Here is a 21199-nt window from a genome sequence, read left to right as displayed (position 1 = left end):
TCAAAGCGTCTGGAACCCTGGAGGACACTGAATGTGGCCTGGCCACTCTCTTTGAGCCTATGGGAAAGTGAAGGCTGGCTTCACCCTTAGCACACACTTGTGCACGCGTGTGCGCCCGTCATTCACCCCTGTGTGCACCCTGCCCCGGTCTGCTAGGCCGGCCTGTGCCAGGGCTGCAAAGCTTGCTGGGGGTGGCTGGGCCTCTGGGAAGCAACTGGGAAGCAACTGAGGTCCCGGTGGGGACTGGCTTGCCCCTCTGCCTGTCGAGTCTTCCCTGAGGACGTTGCCATGGCCCAGTGGCCACCAGGGAGCTGACAACAGTGGCCTCAGCTCTCCCCTCTCCCCGCATCATGCCTGTCCACCCATCCCCCATTTTCATAGTTTTTAAAAATTATGGGCACTGGCCTAGAGGCTGGGAAAAAAAGTGTTTTGGGTCCTACTCCTGGTGCTGTAACCCTGGGCAAAGTCACATAGCCATGCTGGGCCCCACTGCCCTCAGCTGTGAAATGTCAGAGCTGTCATCAGGGCCTGGAAGGCCTCCCCCACCTCCCTGTAGACAAACTCTGGTCCCCCAGTCGCACTTGGCTGGGCTCTAACCCCTCCTGGGGAGGCTTCCATCCCACCCGCAGATGGATTCTTGCTTCTGTAAAAGCACTTCCCGTGTCTATGTGCCACTTACACGGTACCTGTGGCACGCCAGGCACTCTTCTAAGCAGTTTACAAATATTAACTCATTTAAACCTCCTAACAACAGGGACAACTGCTCTCATCCTCATCCCAGAGAGGAGGACACGGGCCCAGAGAGGTTAATTAACTGGCTCAAAGTCAAACGGCTACTGAACAATGAGCCGGGATTCAAACCTAGGCAGTCCCAGAGTCTGTGTGCGTAGGAACCGCCCTCTGTACCTCTCATCTGTGCTGTCACTTCCTTCTAGAAGCCAGGCCTTATACTCTGCTTCTCCGCCCTCAGCTTTCTGCAGCTGACAGCCACCCAGTAGCTGCTGAATGAAGGAATGAGTGGGTTAATCCAGCAGGTCTCCCCAGAGACCCAGAGGAGCAGGGGCTGTGATTTCTATTTTGCAGGTGGGGAATTGTGTTAGTTTGCTCTGGCGGCTTAACAAAGTAGCACAAATTGGGTGAGTTTAACAAGGGAAATTTATTCTCACAGTTCTGGAGGCTGGCAGTCCAAGACCAAGGCCTCAGCTCCTTCTGAGCCTGTGAGGGAAGGAGCTGCTCCCAGCCTGTCTCCTGGCATCCAGGTGTTTGCTGGCAATCCTTGGCGTCCTTGGCTCGCAAAAGCATCACTCCGGTCTTCACCTTCATGTTCACGTGACATCTCCCTGTGTGCCTGTGTCCCAATCTCCCCTTTTTAAGGACACCAGTCACATTGGATTAGGAACCCTCCCTACTCTGGTAAGACCTCATCTTAACTACCTACCTCGGCAATGACCTGATTTCCAAAGAAGGTCACATTCCAAGATACTGGGAGTTAGGACTTCAACATATGAATGGGGGGAATATTCAGCCCATCGCAGGAATTAACGCCCAAGGAGGCCCGTATGACACAGCCTGTGTCCCTGAAGCATCTCACTGCTACCTTCTTCCCTCGCTCACTGGGCTCCTCCATGCTCGGGGCCTTAGCACGTGCAGGTCCCTCTGCCTGGCACACTTAGGCTCAGACTTCGGCTCTTGCTGCAGCCCCACCGACCCCCCTGAGGTTCCTGGAGCACATTGTACTTTTCCCTCCCCAGTGAGCCCAACAAATAGTGACACGTTCACCGTGTGGTGGCTTGTGAGCACTGTGAGCATGGGAATCCTGTCGTTTGCCTCTACTGTGCCCCCAGCCAGTGGCAGGGCCTTGCATACAGCTGGTGCTCAAAAAAGCCTTTGTTAACGAAATGAATCATGTCCAGAGAGGTGAAATAAATGGCCCAAGGCCACACAGTAGGTTTGTGGCAGAGTGGGGCCCAGGGCCCAGGCCTCCGACTCTGGGTCCCATGACTTTTAGGGGCTGCGTCTTCCCTGCAGCCTGCCAGCAGACCCACCAGTGCCGGGGAGTGCCCCGAGGCCTTGGCAGGATGGAGGCCTTATACAACTCCAGGGCAGTGTCCCCCACATGATAGCCTGAGCTTCTTGCTGTGTTTTCTTCTGTGTCTGGAGTCCTGTGGAGCCCGAGCTGTCACCTCCCATGGGACACTGGCCTCCATCTGCCCCACTCCTTCTAGGTGAAGAGGATCCCAAAGATCTGGGGGCCTCGGTTCTCTCTGTTCCCAGCCCTGCAGACTTCCAGCTCCTTCCTGATAATGCTGATGCTAACATAAAAAGTCCTGGTCCAGAGCCGGGTGGCCATGGGCTGTTGCCTGGCAACCGCCTCTGAGAGACAAGTTCAAGGTAAGGACTTGGGTGTGAGCAACTTCGATGGCTGAAGAAGAGGAGTCAGGCAAGTTGGTTTGTCACCACTCCTCCCGCCCTGCTCAAGCTCGCAACCACAGAACCTCTGCTCACCCTACAGCCCCTGGGGTGCCCCCAACCCACAGATTCTACCCCCAAACCCCACTACAAGCTCCTTCAGCCCCTCATGCCCCCACACTCATTTATTCAGGACCACCACATTATACAATTTCAAAGGAGGCTGGAGTCACAGGGTGGCGTACCCTGGAATTGTGAAATGCAATGGCCCCCTTTGTGCATTCGTTCTGGATACTCATCGGAAGGGCCCGCACCAGCACGGCTAGGCCTGGAAACACAGACACGTCAGGCGTAGGCGTGCCCTGGGAGGGACAAGGCTATCAGACATACACACACGTGTGTGGGGGACAAGGACATCTACACACATGCATGCACGTGAGATGCACAGGGAGTAGCACCCATTGTGGTGGGGGAGCTGGGGCTGTGGGAGCCCGTGGTGGGGCCTGGCCCAGGCGGCAACCCCCACACCACACTCAGGCCCCAGCAGTTCCTCTGCTCCCACCGCATGCACCCTTGTCCCACGTGAGGCCCCAATGCACGTTCACTCACAGACGTGGCTGAGCACCTACTGTGCACCCTGCACCGTGCTCACACAAACCTTCACACACATGTGATCACAGCCAGGAAAGGCAGCCACACACAGTGAACCCTGCGCACACCCAGGTTGCTGTTGCTGCTGCCTGGCCCACCTCCCCTTGCCATGGGTGGGCTGTCCCTGACCACCCCTACCCTGCTGCCCATGTCGTACCTTCTCTCTGCTGGCAGCATAGGCACATGACCCACACCTGGCCAATCATGGCACCCTATCATCTTGTCTTTGGTGATTGGCCCAGGGGACCATCATGTGACCCAATTGGAGCCAATTGACTTTCTTCCATGAGATTTGCTATTTAGATAATAGGGAGGAAGGAGATCTGCTTTTGGATCAAGATCTATAAGGCTGTGGGTGCGGGCCCGTCAAGGGTATCTTCTACATTCCCTGGAGGACCTGGGCTCTGGGAGGCCACACATGAAGAGGCCAGGGTGTACAGAGCCCACACACACCTGCACATTCACACCCATCTGTACCCACGGCGTCTGGCAGAGGGATTGGCCAGGCCACAATGCCGTCGTGTATCGCCATCTTTATTGACAACAGCTAGGGGCAGAAGCAGCAAGGATTTCCTAACTGGCCTCCCCATTATCCTTGCAGGACATTGCTCATCTGCTCAGGAGTCAGGAAGGCAGGGTCAGCCAGAGAAGGCTGGAATGCCAGGGGTCCCTTCTTCCTCAGATGCTCAGATCCTCCTCAGGGGAGCCCCAGACCACGTCCCAGGGCTGGGCCTCCAGCCCCCAATCTCCATGGAATCTCTGGTTTTGTGAACACCCTTCCCCTCTGAAGGTCCTGCACTGTCCCTGAGCCCTGCCTCCCTGCCCCTTGGCCTCTGACCCCCAACTCCCCATTTCTCATGGCCTGCAGTGTCCACACCCCAAGAGCCAGACACAGAGAGGCTACTTGATGAATTGGGGCAGGGGTGCAGGCCAAGCCTGGGGGTGCGGAGGGCATCCATTGCAGTGAGCCTGGCAGTTTACCCAGCATGACTCATTTTTCTCCCCAAGTCCCAGGAGGCCGACAAGCTGGGATAACCACCGCCATCTTATGACGGGGAAACTGAGGCCCAGAGAGGCTAGCCAAGGACCCTGAGGCGGGTTGAAGATCCAGGTCTCCAAAATTCTGGTTCCTAGGCTTTCCCTGAGGACCCCCCTGCCCTCTGCAGGGGGTGGGGGTGGAGGGATTTTGTAGAGGGGCCACCCTCGCCAGGGCAAGCCCTACCACGGCTTGAAGGGGTTCTCTCCAGGAGGAAGTCCGGGCCCAGCCTTGGACAGTGGCTGCTCCCTGTGGTTCCATTCCAGACCCCTCTTGTCTCTACTCCTGGGGGCTGCCGCCAGGAACATAGAGGATGGGGAGGCCTGTTCCCCCACTCACCAGGAGCTCATCACTCTCCCGATGTGGCCTCTGTCAAGGCCTGAACCCTTCTTTCTGCCGCTCCCAGGCCCTCGAGGGGCTGCCGCCCTGTGCGTTAGCTCACCCACTGGGTCGTGCAGCTTCTCCTTGATGCTGGTCGGGCCAGGCATCGGCGACTCTGGTTCACAGATGCTGCAACTGCGCTCAGCCCACAGGGGCCACAGATGGCTCCGAGAAACAGATCTGTCGTCCTCCCCCCTGCTCCTTCTCCCTCCTCTTCCTCTTATCTCCTCCTCACAGCGCTGCTCAGACACTCTTTCCATGCCAGTCCACATGGGTCCCTGCCTGGGTCTCCAGGAGGGGAAGAGAGAGAGGTCGCAAGCAGAGAAACAGGGCAGGTCCCACTATGAGGAGGCTCTTGGAAGCCCTCAGAGACCTGAGGATGCCCCCACCCCAATTCCAGCCACAAGACCCAAAGCAACCTGCCTTAGGTAGCTGACCTCAACAGGGGCCCCGAGCCAGGCTTTGGGTGGCCTAGGCTTATGCAGTTTGGGGTCCCTCTTTAAGAAAAGGAATACAAAATTACAGTACAAAATTAGACTCAGGGCCTCAAAAGAGCCCAAGCAGTAAGGGACCCTGAAGCTGGACACCATTAGCTTCCTAGAAAGTTCACCTCTTCTCCTCATGTCCAGGATCACAGGAGCTCCAGCTCTGAGCGTCTGGGCCAAGAGGGCCTGGAGGTTACCGAGTTGTCCGGCAGAGGACAATTGAGAGGAGCACAGCTGGCCCAAGGCCTCACAGCCCACAGGGGAGCGCTGACCCGGGCCTGAGCACTTCTAGGCCCTCCTTCCCCCAGGTTAGACTTTCTTCTGTTTGGGGCTCCAGCCCAGCCCCCAGCATCTCCCGTGTCCCTGACCCTGAGCCTGGGAAATCCAGGCCTCTGAGGGCCAAGATTCAGGCTGGTTCCCCAGGATGCTCCGTCTCTGGGAGGCAGGCTCGTCTGCACTCAGCCTTTACCCCGGCCCCGCTCAGCAAGGTCAGCCCAGCAGCGATGCCCACCAGACCTCTCGCCTGACAGAGCTCATCCAGACCGCTTACTCCTATCCCTGAGTCACAGGGGAGGAAATGAGGCCCAGAGAGTGGAAGTGACCTACCCAAGGTCACACAGCAAGTCCCGGCAGCAGTGGGATCAGAGCCCAGGCCTCTGAACATCCCAGCATGGGTCTCTGGCACCTAGGGCAGCATGCCCCAGGCACACCCATGGCCTCTGTCCCTTCCTCGGGCCACCCTGGCCCTCCCCAGGCCCCTACAGGTAGCTGATGTGCAGCGTGCTGGACTTCTCCCCAGCTGAGGGCTCCCGGGGCAGGAACTGCCGCTCCTTGCCAGCTGCTCTGCTGGGCGGCCGCTCCTGCCCGCTGCTGCCAGGCTGTGTGATCTGGCTGACCCGGCTATTCTCCTCCTTCCCCTTCCCCTGCGCCCCACCCTCTTCCTCGTCCTCCTCCTCGGTCTTCTCTGGAGGCCCCACGGTGGGCTCCTGGTTTCGCACACGGCGGGAAGGCCGCAGCAGGACCCTGCGGAAGCCCTGCTTGAAGCGGTAGGAGAGGAAGCCGTAGAGGATGGGGTTGGCACAGCTGTTGGCATAAGGCAGCGCCACCACCAGGAAGTAGAGGCCGAAGAAGGCAGGCTCCTCGGGCAGCGGGCACACCACGTTGACAATGTTGAGCACGTAGAAGGGCATCCAGCAGAGGACGAAGAGCGCCACCACGGCCACCACCATGCGAGTGACCCTGCGCTCAGAGTTCCGTCGCCCCTGGCACGAGGGTGCCCACACCCGCCGCCCGGCCGAGCGCACCTTCACCACGATGAGCAGGTAGCAGAGACAGATGACCAGCAGCGGCCCGAAGAAGCCCAGCGCAGCCGTGTAGATGATGAAGCCGGCCCGCCAGGCTGCCGCCGGCTCGGGCCACTGCATGTGACAGGTGCTCATGCCACGGGGCACACCCGAGAAGACCACCACGGGCAGCACCACCACGGCTGAGGCCACCCAGACGGCTGCGCTGACTGTGCGGGCCACGGGCGCTGTGCGCCAGCGGGCCGAGCGGGTGGGGTGCACCACGGCCAGGTAGCGGTCCACGCTCATGACGGTGAGACAGAAGATGCTTGTGAACTGGTTGATGCCGTCCACGGCCATGACCAGGCGGCACATGAGGGAGCCAAAGGGCCAGTAGGACAGAGCGTTCTGGGCAGCCAGGAAGGGCAGTCCCAGCATGAAGAGCTCATCAGCCAGCGCCAGGTTGAGGATGTAGACGTTGGTGACCGACGGGCTGGCCGTGTGCCTCAGGACCACGTAGATGACCAGCGAGTTGCCCAGCAGGCCCACCACGCACACCACCAGGTAGACCAGTGGGATCAAAACGCCACTGATGGCCAGCCCTGCCGGGCTTGGGCCCATCGACACGTTTCCCAGGGTGGCATTCAGGGGCCAGGCCAAGGAGGCGTTCTCAGGTTCCAGGGTCGTGGGCACCAATGAAGGATAGCCAGGGGTGTCCATGGCCGAGGGGAGGGTGGTCAGCAGTCAGCTACTGGCCTGAAGGAGGGAGGACACAGCCTGGTCACGACAGAGGATGGCTTTCTCTGTGCTGCCCCTCCCCCATCACACTGAACTTGGAGACCTACCGTACCCCAGATCAGGGCTTGGCACGCACCCTCTCATTTGCGCTGCACAGCCCACAGGGCTGGGTGGTGCTGCCCCCATTTCTCAGATGAGGAAACCAAGTCTCAGGGGGTGAAATGACCACTCTCTATCATGCAGCTGGTGTGTGGTGTGGGACATGAAGTCACATCCGTTCATAAACCAATACCTGCCCTTTCTACGTATAATGCCCCAGCTGGCAGGACCCCAGTAAGTGGATTGCATCGTCCACCAACAGGTCTCAGGCCTCACGTCTGAGAAATACTGCTTCACATCCCAGGTCCTCCACCTGCACCCAGACGAACTTCAGGGGAACCACGGGAGTCTAGGTGGGGGTTAATGTGTCCGTGTCTTTTTGGGGCAGAGCTCAGAGCTTAGAGCTTGTGTCAGATTCCTCAGATTCCAAATGGAGTTAAGAATCACGGGCTCAGGGGTGTCCCCTCCTCTGGGACTGGGAGCCCTTAGGAACCCCCTCAGCCTGGGCCTTCCCACTGCACCCTCCCAAAGCCCCTGCCCAGGAAAGCTGGCTGTGAACCTGGGGGTGCGGCTGAGGCCCCTTCTCCCCCAGAGACCCACTGGTGCTGGAGAAATTTACAATTCACGTGATGGTGCTGACAAGAATGGCCACCATCCCTGGCCAGTAGGGTGGGCTGCCCGGAGCGGGGACATTTCAGACGGTCTTGGGGCGTGAGCACGCACTCGCCCACGGCACAGCGAACCCGTGTTCCCGGGGTGTTCGTCGGCATCCTTCTCGTGACACGTCCCATGTGGCTGAGGAACTGGGCCTCTTCCCGCTCCCTGCTGCGCTGTGGTCTCCCCCTTATGCAGCTCTGGACCCCCCACCCGCTGCCTCCCAGCATCACTTTCGCACCAGCGGCTCTGCCTCCGTGCCTGAGGCATGGGATGACTCAGAGGAGCCCGGGGCGGGCAGTTCTGAGTGCCAAGGGGATGAATTACCATGGTGGAATTTCAGGCCCTGCTGGGGAAAGCGCACGCCTGAAAACAGGAGCCTCCTCTGGGGCCTGAACCTCCTACCACACCCCTTCTTTCTAATGACCCCCCAACCCTGTCCCTTGGCTCCTGGCTGTCCTTTGATTCTCCCTGGAGAAAACCCTGAGGTGGGAAGAAATTTCTCAGAGAAGCCCTTCTTCTAATACCCTCCGACTGAACCGACGCTGGGCCTGAAATACCTCCAGTGCAACCTGCAGTCCGCATTGCACTTTTGAGGTGCAAGCCTCCTGGGAAGGGGAGACCCCCCCCAACTCCAAAAAACACCTCTCAGTGGGTGAGCCCACCTGATTATCCCTGCCCTGAGGACCTGGGACTGCCAAGAGTTCCGAGTGCCAGGCCAGGGGAGGCCAAGGATGGCAAAGAACCCCCAGGCCATGGCTTTTCCTGACTACACCCCAGGCTGGCTGGGCTCAGAGCACCCTCTCCTTGCTCCTGAGTCTGGGAGAGGAGACAGGACTCCGAGCCTGGGGGGCGTCCCCAAACTGTCCTCAATCCACCCCTCTCCCCAAGCCCTCATCAGCTCTCCTGAGCCTGGGACAGCAGCACTGGGGCGGGGTGGGGGGCTCGCAGAGTGTCTGCACAGCAGGGTATAGCGTCCTAACAGTGCTGCCAGCTGCTCTGAGCCCCAGCTGCGCCAGGTTCCAGGCTAAGCTGGTGACATGCAGCGTCATACAGTGTCCCACGAAGGGGCAAATCTGGGAGGACCCTTAACGACCATTCCCCACCTCCACACCCGTTCCCCAGGGCAACAAACTGAGGCCAGGCCTAGGGAAGGCACCCACTCCAGAGCCCAGCTGACAGCCAGCCCCCTACACTGCCCCTTGGGCTCTTGAGCCATTAGGATCATGGACCCAAAGCCTCACACTATAGGAGGCTGAGAAATAGAATTTTAGCTTCTTCGAACAGTCATAGAATCTTAGAATCAGATCTTTAGACTCAGTGTCCTTGAATCAGGCAACGTTAGAATTTTAGAATGCCAGAATCAGTCCTTCTTAGACCCAGAATTGTGGAACCTGGGACCTTAGAGTTCTACTTCTTTGGCCAGGGTCCTGCGACACCTACCACCACCACCCCCCGCACCCCCCGTCCATCGCAGTGCTGTGCACAGAGCCCCTGTACAGCACCCCAGGGCTCGGAGTGGGGGTGGGGAGGAGCTCCAGGCTCCAGAGAAGGACAAGGAGCTGGACAGATGCCCCCAGGGAAGCCGGGGGGTGAGCTCTGAGGCCAGCCCACCCCCTGCCTGGCACACATGTGTGTACCCACACGCACGAGCACGCATGCTGACACACACGTGGCCCTGGCAGGAACACAGCGTACCCAGCCAGACTCTCCTTTGTGCTGTGGGTTGAAATAGCCCCTCCTAGAACCCCTGACACCCCCCCAAGACTCCTGGCCTCCGCCCTCCTCTCAGCCTGTCTTCCCTGTCAAAGTCTACCAGGCCACCGTGCCAGAGCAGGGGAGTCACAGCTTTCCACGCGCATAAGCCCGACCTGCAATTTAGGTGCCGTCTTTTCTTTAAGGAGCTGGAATCCTGTGCATAATCTAGTTCATCCCCGGGAAGGAGGGACTTTTCCTCCCGTCTGGTTTATCTTTGGCACAAGCTTGCCTGAAAGCTGGGGGCGGGCTCCTCAGAGGACTGTTCCAGTGGGGACAGAGCACAGAGAGGGTGAGTGGCTTCCCTGAGCCCCACAGCAATTACAGACGGGCCCTCGGGGATGCCAGGCACCCAGTAGCTCTCCATTTGCCTGTCTCCCAGCCCCTGGAATGCTGGCTCTTGGACGCAGGGACCCTCAATGATCTATTTCTTTAGCCCCAGCACCTAGCATGCCACTCGGAATGTCCTTGAATGTGAACAACCAAGCAGTTCAGCAAGCAGAGCTCCAAGGTGGGACATTGTTCCCAGGCGGAGGTTTCAAACTCACTATGAAATCCCCATGGAGCCCAAGAGGGTTTTAGAGAGAAAGAAGTTGAGGCTCAGAAAGGTTAAGTAACTTGCACAAGGTCACCAGCTGGGGAGTGGGAAGGCAGAATTCGAACCCAGTTCTGTCTGCTCGTAAACAATTGGTACCTCCTGGCCACACTGGCTTCTCAACAGGCCCCGGGCTGACAGGAATCAAGGTCTGGGACGGCCCTGACAATGCAGGCTGGGGGCCCCCAGTGGTCTCTGCATCTGCTTGTCCTCTGCACCTGGGCCTTCTCCCAGAGAGCCTCGGCTCATGCTGGTCAGTGCCGACTGGCACATTCCCACCCCAAACCTGGGGTCTGGCCCCCAGGAACACCCCCCACAAGCACTGGGTTGGGGGCTTCACTCTGCCACAGAGTGAAGATGCCAAATTGCTGTGTGACCTTGGACAAGTCACCTCTCCCCCGTGGACCTCAGTTTCCTCCCATTAAGATGAAGACAAGCGCACTCACCTCCAGGGGCGTTGTCGAGATTAATGAGAGTGCTGAGCACGGGCGCGTAGCGGGGAGCTCGGGAGAGCTGCCACGTGAGCTGGGGCCAAATGCCGTGATGCATCTGGCTTCTTCCAGCTCTAACATGCTGCTGCTCTGCAATTCTGAGATTCTAGAACTGTGGCACAAGATTCTAAGATGAATACCCCTGCTCCTGCAGCCCTCCAAGAGGTCACAGGAGGGCCTCCTCCTTCCTCCCTGGGACCCCTCACCCGCTGCCAGCCCCCAGCCCCAGCCTCCCAAGTTCATCCTGGGCAGAGGGTGGGCTCCGGCACCCCACCCTCCAGGACCCACCCAGCCCCAGCCGCCTTACCTGCCCACAGGGTGAGGGGTCCCCTCCTGGCCGCCAGGCTGGTTATCATCCTGCTGTCTCCCCTCCCTGCCCTGTCCCCAGGTGTCCCCAGAGCATCCCTAGCCAGGGCACCCAAATGGGGCCCATTTCTAGGTGGCTTGTGGGCTAGGGCCCCTCCTGGGCCCTCGGCAGCCCCGTCTGCCCACAGCACCTCTCCCGTCTGGTCTCTGGCCTTGACTTCCCAGCGGTGCCTGGTGCATCAACCCCCATCTCCAGGATACATCCTGGGGGGCAGGGACACAGATGGGGGGGTCTGCAGTCAGGGGCCCGGGGTGGGGGTGGGGGACAAGCTCCCCAAGGTGAAGAGGAAAAAAGGAGAACAGGGGACGTAAGAAGCCAATGGAAATAGAGGGAAAGGGGGTCGGTCGGAGGTGGAGGAGGGGAGAGAGAGAGGGAGAGAGAGAGAGGACGGTGAGTGGGTGGAAAGGCAGAATGAGGGGGAGTGAGGAGAGACGCTGACAGGGAGAAGACAAGGAGGAGAAAGGAGAGAGAGGGAGAGATGCAGAGGGAGGCAGGGATGGAGAGCGAGGAGGGAGGAAGGAGAACGAGGGGGTGGCAGGGAGAGTGACAGAAAGGGACTGTGCCACAGATGGTGACATGGAGCCAGCAAGGAGGGGGGTGCAGGAGAGGCGGGAGGAGGGGCTGAGGGCCGGAGAGCAGGTGCGGGTGAGGGGGTGCAGGTTGGGAGGAGGCAGCAGAGGGAGCAGGGGGGCAGACCCTGTTACCGAGGAGATTTCAGCCACCCACGCCGGCCTTGGCTCCTGCAGAGAGTTGGAGGGGAGGATGTGGTGCTCGGGCCGCCAGCCCGTGGCCAGCCGGAGCTCCCTCAAGCCACTGCAGCACATGCCCGCAGGCGACAGCTGTGTCCTGAGGCCAGCTGGGGTGTGGGCTAGCCAGGGCCCAGAGGAGGGCCGAGGGCGCCTGCGAGCAGTGGGCTGGGAGTCCACGGTCCTGCCCTGCAGCCACCTGCCACAACACTGGCCATGACATGCCCCGGGAGGGGCGGGGGGCCAGGTGGGGGATCGCTGAACCTGGAGCCCCCCAGGCAGGGTGAGGGGTGGAAGGACAGGGTAAAGAATAAACGTTTTAGGCTTTGAGGGTTGAAATGCAAAATTAAAGACAGTATGCAGTGAGGAAACAAATCTCCACTAATTTTTAACTGACAAAATTCCAAGGATAATGATGATAATTGAGGATGATGTTTTGTGATACAGGTGAATGAATGAGAAGAATAGAATTCTCTTAGGGGATGACATTTTGCTTAATTGGAGTTCAAAATTATTGTTTCCTACCATAAATCAATTGCAAATGGTCATCTGTAAAAACCATTCTTAGCCTGTAGGCTGTATGAAAACCAGCAGAGGGCCGGATTTGCCCACCTGGTCTGAGATCCTCTGCCCTGCGGCCTGAGCACAGGCCTGGCCTCTCCTCTGGCCGCCGTGTCCCGGCCTGTGCTGATCCCTGCCCCAGGAGGGAAGGGGAGAGCTGTCAGAGAAGGGAGAGAAAAGGAAATGAGTCTTTGTGAGGAAGAAGACATGCTTTTACCAGAGGTGGGAGTCAAGGCCGAGATAAATCTGTACAAACAGACCTTTTAAACTTGTCTTTTTAGTTACACAATTATCATTCTTTGTTCAACCTAGTGTATAAGCACATAGCCTGATCCCTTCTTTGGGTCTTGTTGTTGTTTATTGGCGGGGAGGGTGGGCCGAGGCTCCCACTGTACACGTCAATAAATTCGTGTGCTTTTCTCCTGTTAATCTGTCTTATGTCAGTTTAATTCTTAGGCCCAGCTGGAAATCCTAGAAGGGTAGAGGGAAAACCTTTGCCTCCCCTACACCTCTCACTGTTCCCTGCTTCCACCCTCACCCACTACTCAGCAGGGAGAATGAGTCTGTTACAAGTGGAAGTCACACCAGTTGCCTCCTTGAGACCTTCCTATGGCCACCTGTGCTCGTCAAATAAAATCCACAGTCCCTACTGCGGCCTGAGGGGCCCAGGTAGCCTGCCTTTCCCTGCATGCCCCCCAACTCTCCCCCTCCTCTCATTGTAAAGCACCAAGGTCTTCAGTCTGAACCTCACACGCGCCCCAGGGCCTTTGCACAGGCTGTCCCTCTCTTCACCTGCAACAAGTTTAGGCATCACCTGCTCTGGGCAGCCTTCTCCGAAGCCCTCCCGTTCTCTGGTGCTCTCTCCTCCGGGCTTCCTTTTTATCTGTAATGCGATTATTTTTAATTTGCTTTTATTTTATCAAAGTACTGTTTGCAAGTAAATTTTAAAAACCAATATAGCAGTCCCCCCTTATTCTCAGGGGACATGTTCCAAGACCCCCAGTGGATGCCTTAAACAACAGATAGTGCTGAACCCTATATATGTACTGTATTTTCCCCTATAAGGTACATACATACCTGTGATAACATTTAATTTATAAATTAGACACAGTAAGAGATTAACAACAATAACTAATGATAAAATAGAACAATTATAACAATATACTGTCATAAAAGTTATGTGAATGTGGCCTCTCTCTCTCTGTCAAAATATCTTAATATTTTTGGACCATGGTTGACTAAAACCACAGCAAGTGAAACTGCAGATAAGAGGGGACAACTATAGTGATTAAAAATGTCTGTAACAGCAAAAAATAGCAGTCCTCTTGTAGCCCTGCTCCCCTCCTTGTCCCAGAAGCAATCCCACCCTCTTAGCTATTTCTCTGTATTTACCTCCATCTTACCAAATGTCATCTTTATTTTTCTGTCTCTTGAGTCCTCGATTTCACCCGTTGTCTACTGACTTGCTATTACAGTGGGTGAGAATTTTAGATTCCCTGCACACCCTCATCTCACCCCTTCTCCCCATCCTCCCAACACGATTTTCATTAAATGCATATTCAGTGTTCCCGTTATTAATGCAATGTAAATATTATTTCCTGCTCAGTCAGGAGTTAATAATTGCCTCATTTTTTCATTTGCTTAGTTTTTTGTTTTTTTGAAAGAAACCATTTTCTTGGATTAAGCATTTCCACACACTTCCTACAGCTTCACACAAACCTCACAGTGTAGTTTCCAGAGTCCAGCCTCAGTGGTCATTTTCCCTTGGAGACTGCTGAACTCCTCTTGCGTGGGCCAGCTGCCCCTAGGCCTACACTTGGCAACATCCTGAGAGTCTCTCTATAGCATAGTATTGGAGAGTCCTTTCAGCTGTTTCCAGTGTTCGATCCAGTTTCTTAGATTCCATGTCTTCCTTTTTGATATTTTACATTCTAATTTTGATGGAGCATAGCTTCGAGTAACTTCCTGAGAAAGTGCGTATGTTTGAAAATAGTTAATTCTCCTCTCTTGCTTCTTGATAGCTGGGCTGGGTGTAGAATTCGAGGTTGAGAATCACGTTGACTCAGCTGATGGAAGACGTCTGTCCATGTCACTAGCTTCCAGCACTATTCTTCTTCCAAATCCACTGTGTGTAACTTTAGGTAACTTTGTTTTCTTTATTCTGGAAGCTTCTAGGATCTTTGCTTTGTCCCTAAATTTCTGAAATTTCATAACAATGTGATTTGGTTGGTCTTTTTCATTCATCATTTGGGTCACTAAGTGGACCGTTTTCATCTGGAGATTTGTGTTCTTCAGTTCCGAGAAAGATTTTTCTATTATTTCTGTCTGGAACTCCTATTGTTTGAATATTGGGCCTCCTGGATTAAACCTTTAATTTTCTTGTCATTCACCCTTTACCATTTTGTTCTACTTCCTGGGAGTTATCTGTTTTTATCTTCTAATCCTTCTATTTTTATTTCAAAATATTAATTAAGGAGGTACAAGTGTTTTTGTCACATGGATACCTTGAATAATGCTTAAGTGAGGGTTTTTGGTGTGCCCATCACCAGATCTTTATTTTAATCAACGTACTTTTAATTTCCAGGAGCTCTTCTCTGTTCTCTGATTGCGCCTTTGCTATGGCATTCCGTGCTTCTCTGTGGACACGTTTCCTGATCTCCTCAAGGATGGCAATGATGGTTCTTGACAGTTTTCTTCTGCTCACTGCACTGTCTCTGTTTCTTGCTAGTTCCTTTCCTTCTACTTCTTTGATCGGGTCTCTTTCACATTACAGTTTTCTTCAACCAATCAACCTTTGTTATCCACTCCTGTTTCAGAATGAGGCATTAGAAGTCTGACTGGAGCTCAGGAGCAGTGCTCGTACAATGATGAGCATTCTGTGGCACAGCTGGGTCTTTGGTCAAGGACACCCAGATGTCAGCATCTGTGAGACGTTTCTCGGATGACCAGATCCTCAAATTTCCTGTCTGGGGTAAATGCATGCCGGGTGCTGACACCCCTGAAATGGGCCAGAGAAGGGGCCTGGGGTCACTTTGTTCAGTATCCAGGCTTTCACATAATCCCCCTGTATCAGTCAGCTATTGCTGTGTAACAAGTAACCACAAAACTCTGTGGCACACGACAATAAGCACTTGGTTAACTCACACATCTTCTGGTCAGCTGGTATGAGCTGATTTAGACTGGGCTGGACTGGGCCCAGCTGTATCCAGTTGCAGGTCTGCAGGTCAGCTGGACAGCTCTGCTCCGTGTTTCCCTTACACTCTTGGAAGCAACAGGCTTGTCCAGAGCATGTTCTTTTTTATTTTATTAAATTAAATTTATTTATTTATTTATTGGCAGCACAAGAGAGCATGCTCAGGGGTGCAAGCACATTCCAGTCCCTCCTTCTGATGCATGTGCTAACATCCCAGTAGCCTCAGCAAGTCACATGTCCAAGCCCTGCAGCAGGGCAATGGGGAAATACATTCCTCCCATGGGTGGGAAGCAGTGATTATTTGCTGAGCATAACCGAATCTCTAACATCTCCAAAATCATTCTGCTGCCGCCCCCCACTCTGCTCTGCAGCCGGTGTCCGTGGGTCCAGAGCATTCTGGCTGAATTTTCCCTGCCTGGGGTTGGGAGGGGCTGCTGACTGGCTGAGTAGCGCCAAGGAGAGGACCTGGACAGCGAGTGTCTAACTCCTCCTTACACAGACTTCAAGCAATCTCTTGTTTCGGCCTCCTGCCTCGCCATCAGTGGTGTCCGGGCCCCCCAGTTCGGAGCCTCTCCAGGATGCTGAAAGGCCAGTTGGTTCACGTCTTTTCTGTCTCCACCGCCGGCCCCTGCCCCTGCCCTGCCCTGTAAACAGCAGGCGCTAAGGTTTGCTTTCCTGGGCTCTGTTAAATCATTTACCACCCCTCCATCTGCTCTCAATGCTCGTGCTTTGAGGTTACAGGTGTCTCCTAGTTTCTTCGAAGATGGGAGTTTCTGTTTCTGTTTCTTGTTCGCATTATTGTGGCGCCTGCTTTCAGCACGGGCCGGGGTGGAAACATCTCCACCCCAGCGCCTCGACACCCGAGTCTCTTCCTTTCTGTGTTGAATATACTTCTGTGATTCGTGCATCAAGCCACGCGGCAGGTGTTTATTTACGCATCTGGTCCTTCCACTGGCCTCTGAGCGCTCAATGTGGAGCACGTGGTCAGTGTGTGGAAACTGAATTGAATTGAATCTGGATTATACGGACAACTGCTCATTTCGCCTTCCTTGAGGCCGTCTCCAGGAGTCTGGAGACATCCGGACCTGCCTCTCCCTCCCCAGAGCCTGCCCTGCCTACCGTACCCCATGAGGACTGGATGGAGTCAGGTGTCCCCAGAGGTCAATATTTCTCTGGGGTGGGCATGCAGGGTAGCAAGAAGTCAGAGGTCAAAGGAGTAGACAGCAGAGATTCCAGCCCCCAAGTCATTGTTTCAGCATCCGTGTCTGTGTAACAAACCACCCCAAAATGCAGCAGCTTGTAACAGCAGCCATGTTGTCATCGGCCAGGATTCTGTGCATTGGCTGGGCTCATGCAGGTGGCTCTTCTCTTCCACGTGACAGTGGCTGGGGCTGCAGTGACCTGGGGCCTCAGCTGGGCTGGCACGTCCCGGATGGCCCACACACATGGCTGGCTCCTTGGTAGGGATGCCGGAAGGGCAGGCTCAGCTGGTGCTCGAATGGTTGGTCTCTCTCCCTCCGTTGGAGTCTATTCCCTCATCCACTTGCTCACTTGCATGAATAACAAACATTCATTCGGCACGGATTAAGGGGCCAGGACACACTAGGGTCCTGGTGTTGACCTGTGAACACAGCACACGGGTCCTTGTTGTCGTGGAGCTTGCAGTCTAGAAGGAAGCACTTGTACAAACTGACCCGTCTAACAAATGCTTAAATATAACCAGTGACGAAGGCTGCTCTCCAACAGAGGATGGAGAGAGGCGGGAGGAGGTGATTGAGGGTGACTGTGGGTGACTGTGGGGGAGGCTTTGGGAGACCACGTGCTGGGGGCGGAGGGAGGGACCTGCCTGAGCGAAGGTCCTGGGTGGAAGAGGGCCTGGGACTCCATGAACACTGGGAGCAGCGCTGTGGCAGGAGCTGTGCCAGGAACCGGCAGGCGGGCACCAGGGAAGCTCCGGAGCGAGGCACTGGTGACATCATGCAGGGTCTCGTAGGTGAGGTGGGGTTTCATGCTGAATGTCCCCAGATGCCATGGAGGCTGTTAAACAAAGGAGTGATTCAACCTGATCTGTGCTTTAACCTGACCACTCTGGCTGTTCTGTGGAGACCAAACCACGGCCAAGGGCGAGAGTGGAAAGCAGGAGACAGGTCAGGGGGTATGAGAGTTTGGGTTGGCACTCAGCAAATACCCCTTGTCCCACTGGCATTGGGCTCTGCCACCCGCAGCGTGAGCAGAGGCCTTAACTATGCTTGTGACGCACAGCTTGGCCTCCTGGGACCCACGTGGGAAGAGCACGCTCCGGGTAACACTGGTCTCGGGAGGATGAGAGGCAGGTGGGGCAGACCTGGAGCTGTGGCCAGGTGCTGAGCCCACCCAACCCCTAGCCTGAGGCAGAGTCACCAGCCAAACCCCCGCCAAATCAGCTGACCCACACAGAGCCGCAGCCTGGAGCGTGGGAATGAATACAGGCTTGGCGACGTTCGCCTCTGAATTTCGAGGTGGTTTGTTACACGGCATTATTGGCAATAGCTGACTATGACCAGACGACGCTACTGCAGTCATCCAGGGAGGAAACGATGCTGGCCTGGACATTAGAGTGGTGGCAAGGGAGGCAAGGGGACATCTGGGGAGATAGTTGGTGATGGGTCAGAAGTGGAAGATGGGGAGTAGAAGGTATCAGAAAGGACTCCCCGACTTTTGGTTTGAGAGCCTGGGTGCACCAGCTGAGTGACGAAGGCTGTGGCATGTGGGTTGAAATGCTCAGAGACACACAACGGCGGGGCTGTCTCCCCTCTCTGCCGACTGGCAGCCTCCCCGCTGGCCCAAGACTGGCGAGAGCAGCCCCGGCCTGGCTCACCCTCACACCCTGGGTCTGGCATCAGGTCTCCTTAACTATTTGCTGAGTGATCAAATGACTGGATGAGCCAGCAGCTGTGTAAGCATGTTTGAAGGTAACAGGAGGATGTCACGGCATCCAAGCGGCCGAGTATGTTTGTACACAAGGAAGACCCCCAGGCTGCCCGGTGGAAGATGGAGGACAGGCAGAGAGAGGGAAGCAGCAGTGGGGACAAGGGGGTGGATTTAATAGGTATTGGGAGGTTGAACTGCCCGAGCCTGGTGACCAGGGAAAGCTGGGGTGGGAGATGGGAGGAGCCTGGGGGACCCCTGGCCCCTGCTCTGGAAGAGGGAACGCGAGCGGCCAGGCTCCGGGACGGAGAGCGGTGGATGAAGCAGTCTGTCCGGCAGGCGCTGGCCTGGCCCCCCAGGCCACGATTTCTTGCAAGAAGGGCTGAGTCTGAGGCTAACAGCCCTGCGCGCCCGGCCTGGGCCTGGCACTAGGCAGGCTCTGGGAGTGGCTGTTGTCGCATGAGTGAGCACTGTGTTGTCAGCTCCTGCCCACAGCCGGCAGGTCTTCCTGTTTCAACACAGGTTCTCACTGACTTCCCACAAGGTTTCTCTTTCCTGTCTGAGAGGCCTCTGGCCTTCAGCCAATGTGCAGAGCAGGAACAAGTGACTCACCCATGTCCGGTGCCTGCTAGTACCTGATGCGATGCAAAGAGCACTGGGCTAGGAGTCCTAAGGCCTCAGTTACAAATGCTGTCAGCTTATAGTAATAGAAGGCCCGACCAACGGAGGAATAGATAAATAGGTGGCTTCATTTTCCTTTGTTCCCATAACAAGGCAGTTGCTGGCACTAGTCAGCTGCCAACTGATGCTGTCAGGGCCCAGGCTCTTTTTCGCTTTCTCCTCATCCACTCTCAGCCTGTTGGCTTGTGTCTTCACACCTGTGGCCTCAAGCTCACCGGATGGCTGCTGCAGCTCCAGACATCCCATCAGTATTGAAGCCAGGGAGGGGGCAGGGCAAAGGGCAGTGTCGATTAGGTCTGTCATTTTTTATAGAAGAAAACAAAACCTTTCATAGAAGCCACCTCTCCAGCTGACTTTCCCTTATGTCTTGTTGGCCAGAACCGTGTGACCTTGGGACCCCAGCTACAAAGCTGGCTGGGAAACAAGTATTTTGTCAGATGTTAGGTACAGCGCTGCCGTGCACAACACGAGGATTCTGTTAGCAAGGAGGATGGGAGTAGCGCAGAGGGCGGGACAGCAGTGTCCCCCTTATCCACTTGAGCTCTAACTCCTTTGGTCTCCTGTACTCGTGTTTCCTCCTCTGCAAAATGGGGCAACTCGTACCTATCTTGGAAACAGGTTAGAAGGATTAAATGAGGTAATACGTGCATGCTGAGACATCACGAGTGAAGGCATTTCTTCACTGACATTAGTATTGGTATAAAGGCAAGGACTGTCTACCGGGGTAGGCTTAGGCGGCTGAACACACATGGGAGGAGACCCAGCCCCCCGTGCCCTGCAGGGAAGTTGGAGGAGCAAGAGAGGAAAGGATTCGAGGAAAGGGGATGGAGCAAAGGCTTTGGGGTGCAAGAAGCAGGAAGGTGGGTGGGTTTGAGGAAATGAGAGTCCAGTGTGACAACAGAGGTGTGAGTGCAGGAACAGAGAAGGAGGCAGAGGTGGCCAGGGCTCCAGCACCACGATGGGGGGTCCGGAGTTTGTCCCGAAGCCTTGGAAAGAGCAGACAGCAGAAAGAGGCCCCCTTGGACTCTGGCTAACTGGAGGGCCATCTCAGGGCTTTTAAATGCTGAACCTATTGGGGTGTGGGATCCCAGCCCCCGTGTCTATGCCTCGCAGTATGGTGGGTTGTGATGTGGTTTTTTGTTTCAGAGGAGAAGTAACTTTAAAAACATAATGACCTTATTTGAGCGAAAACTAAGAAAAGTCAGGGGGTTCCCAACTGTACCCAGTCCCTTTCACGGGGGCTGCTCCCAAGAGACAAGTGACCTGGGGGTCTTGTCTCAGAACTCGGGACTTATGGGGCGGTGGGGCTGGCCAGGAGCTCTGGGAAGGCAGAAAATGGAAACCCAAAGCATTTCATTGGCTGGGCATTGGCGGACTTCTGGGATGTCAGGGACAGGCTCTTACGTCTCTTAGCCTCTCTAGAGTGGCAGCCCCCTGAGAGCAGAAGCATGTGTGCACTCCTGGATCCCCCACCCTAGAGCAGTGCCTGGCACAGAGGAGGTCGCCAGTAAATATGTGCTGAATGATGAATGCAAAGTTTAGACAGGGAAGAGTGATCGTGCACAGGAGTGGGAAGTCTAGCACCTACCTGTAACTTAGCAAACACCAAGGTGGAACCGACTGTGCCAGGCACTGTTACACTTTCTATATGAACTTCCTAAATCCTTACAATAACCCCATCTCTCTTTTAAAGAAACTCACCTCTGCTTCGTGCCTGCTGGGCCCAGCATCATTTCCTTATACTGTTGGGTTGGACACTTGCCCACGACCACCAATAGTGGAGGTTGCGGGTTTCTGGCTGCCCGATATCAAATTCCCCAATTCCAGCCAGGCTCTCAGCGTCCACTTGGGAAGTGGCTTTTCCTCCCTAGTGCACCTGGTTTTGCTGAGGTTGCCTCTACTTGCTGCAGCCTGGCGTGTGGTCTAGGCCTGACCAATCAGGACACGGCACTGCTTGGACAAATATGATTGGTTGAAGGGCCAGGACCTAAGCTGGTCCATCAGAGTAAACTTGCCTAGGACAGACGCTTGCTCTGTTTGGCTGAACTTGAACTTGGAAGGATGAAGCCCTGAGAGTCACTGCCTGAGAATGAACCAGCCAGCCAATGGCAGAGCCAAACCATACAGGAAAACAAGCCCTGATGACATCATTCAAGCCCCCTTGATT

The 21199-nt window shown here is 55.7% G+C and overlaps 1 protein-coding gene across 1 annotated transcript; it reads right to left on the bottom strand.

The window, feature by feature from the left end:
* Nucleotides 1-4709: 4709 nt before the first annotated feature.
* SSTR3 (somatostatin receptor 3) lies at nt 4710-6995 on the bottom strand. Its single transcript, XM_045552935.1, has one exon. It carries the CDS (start codon nt 6963-6965, stop codon nt 5721-5723), a length of 1245 nt encoding a protein of 414 aa, XP_045408891.1. The 5' UTR covers nt 6966-6995; the 3' UTR covers nt 4710-5720.
* Nucleotides 6996-21199: the final 14204 nt, after the last annotated feature.

This window comes from Lemur catta, chromosome 6, assembly GCF_020740605.2.
Source record: "Lemur catta isolate mLemCat1 chromosome 6, mLemCat1.pri, whole genome shotgun sequence".
NCBI lineage: Eukaryota > Metazoa > Chordata > Mammalia > Primates > Lemuridae > Lemur > Lemur catta.
The sequence above is the reverse complement of the archived record's forward strand: the minus strand, read 5'-3'. Positions and strand labels throughout refer to the sequence as shown.

Bases quoted from the DNA above. Each gene is read 5' to 3' on its own strand.
- SSTR3 (XM_045552935.1), bottom strand. From the start codon at position 6,965: ATGGACACCCCTGGCTATCCTTCATTGGTGCCCACGACCCTGGAACCT.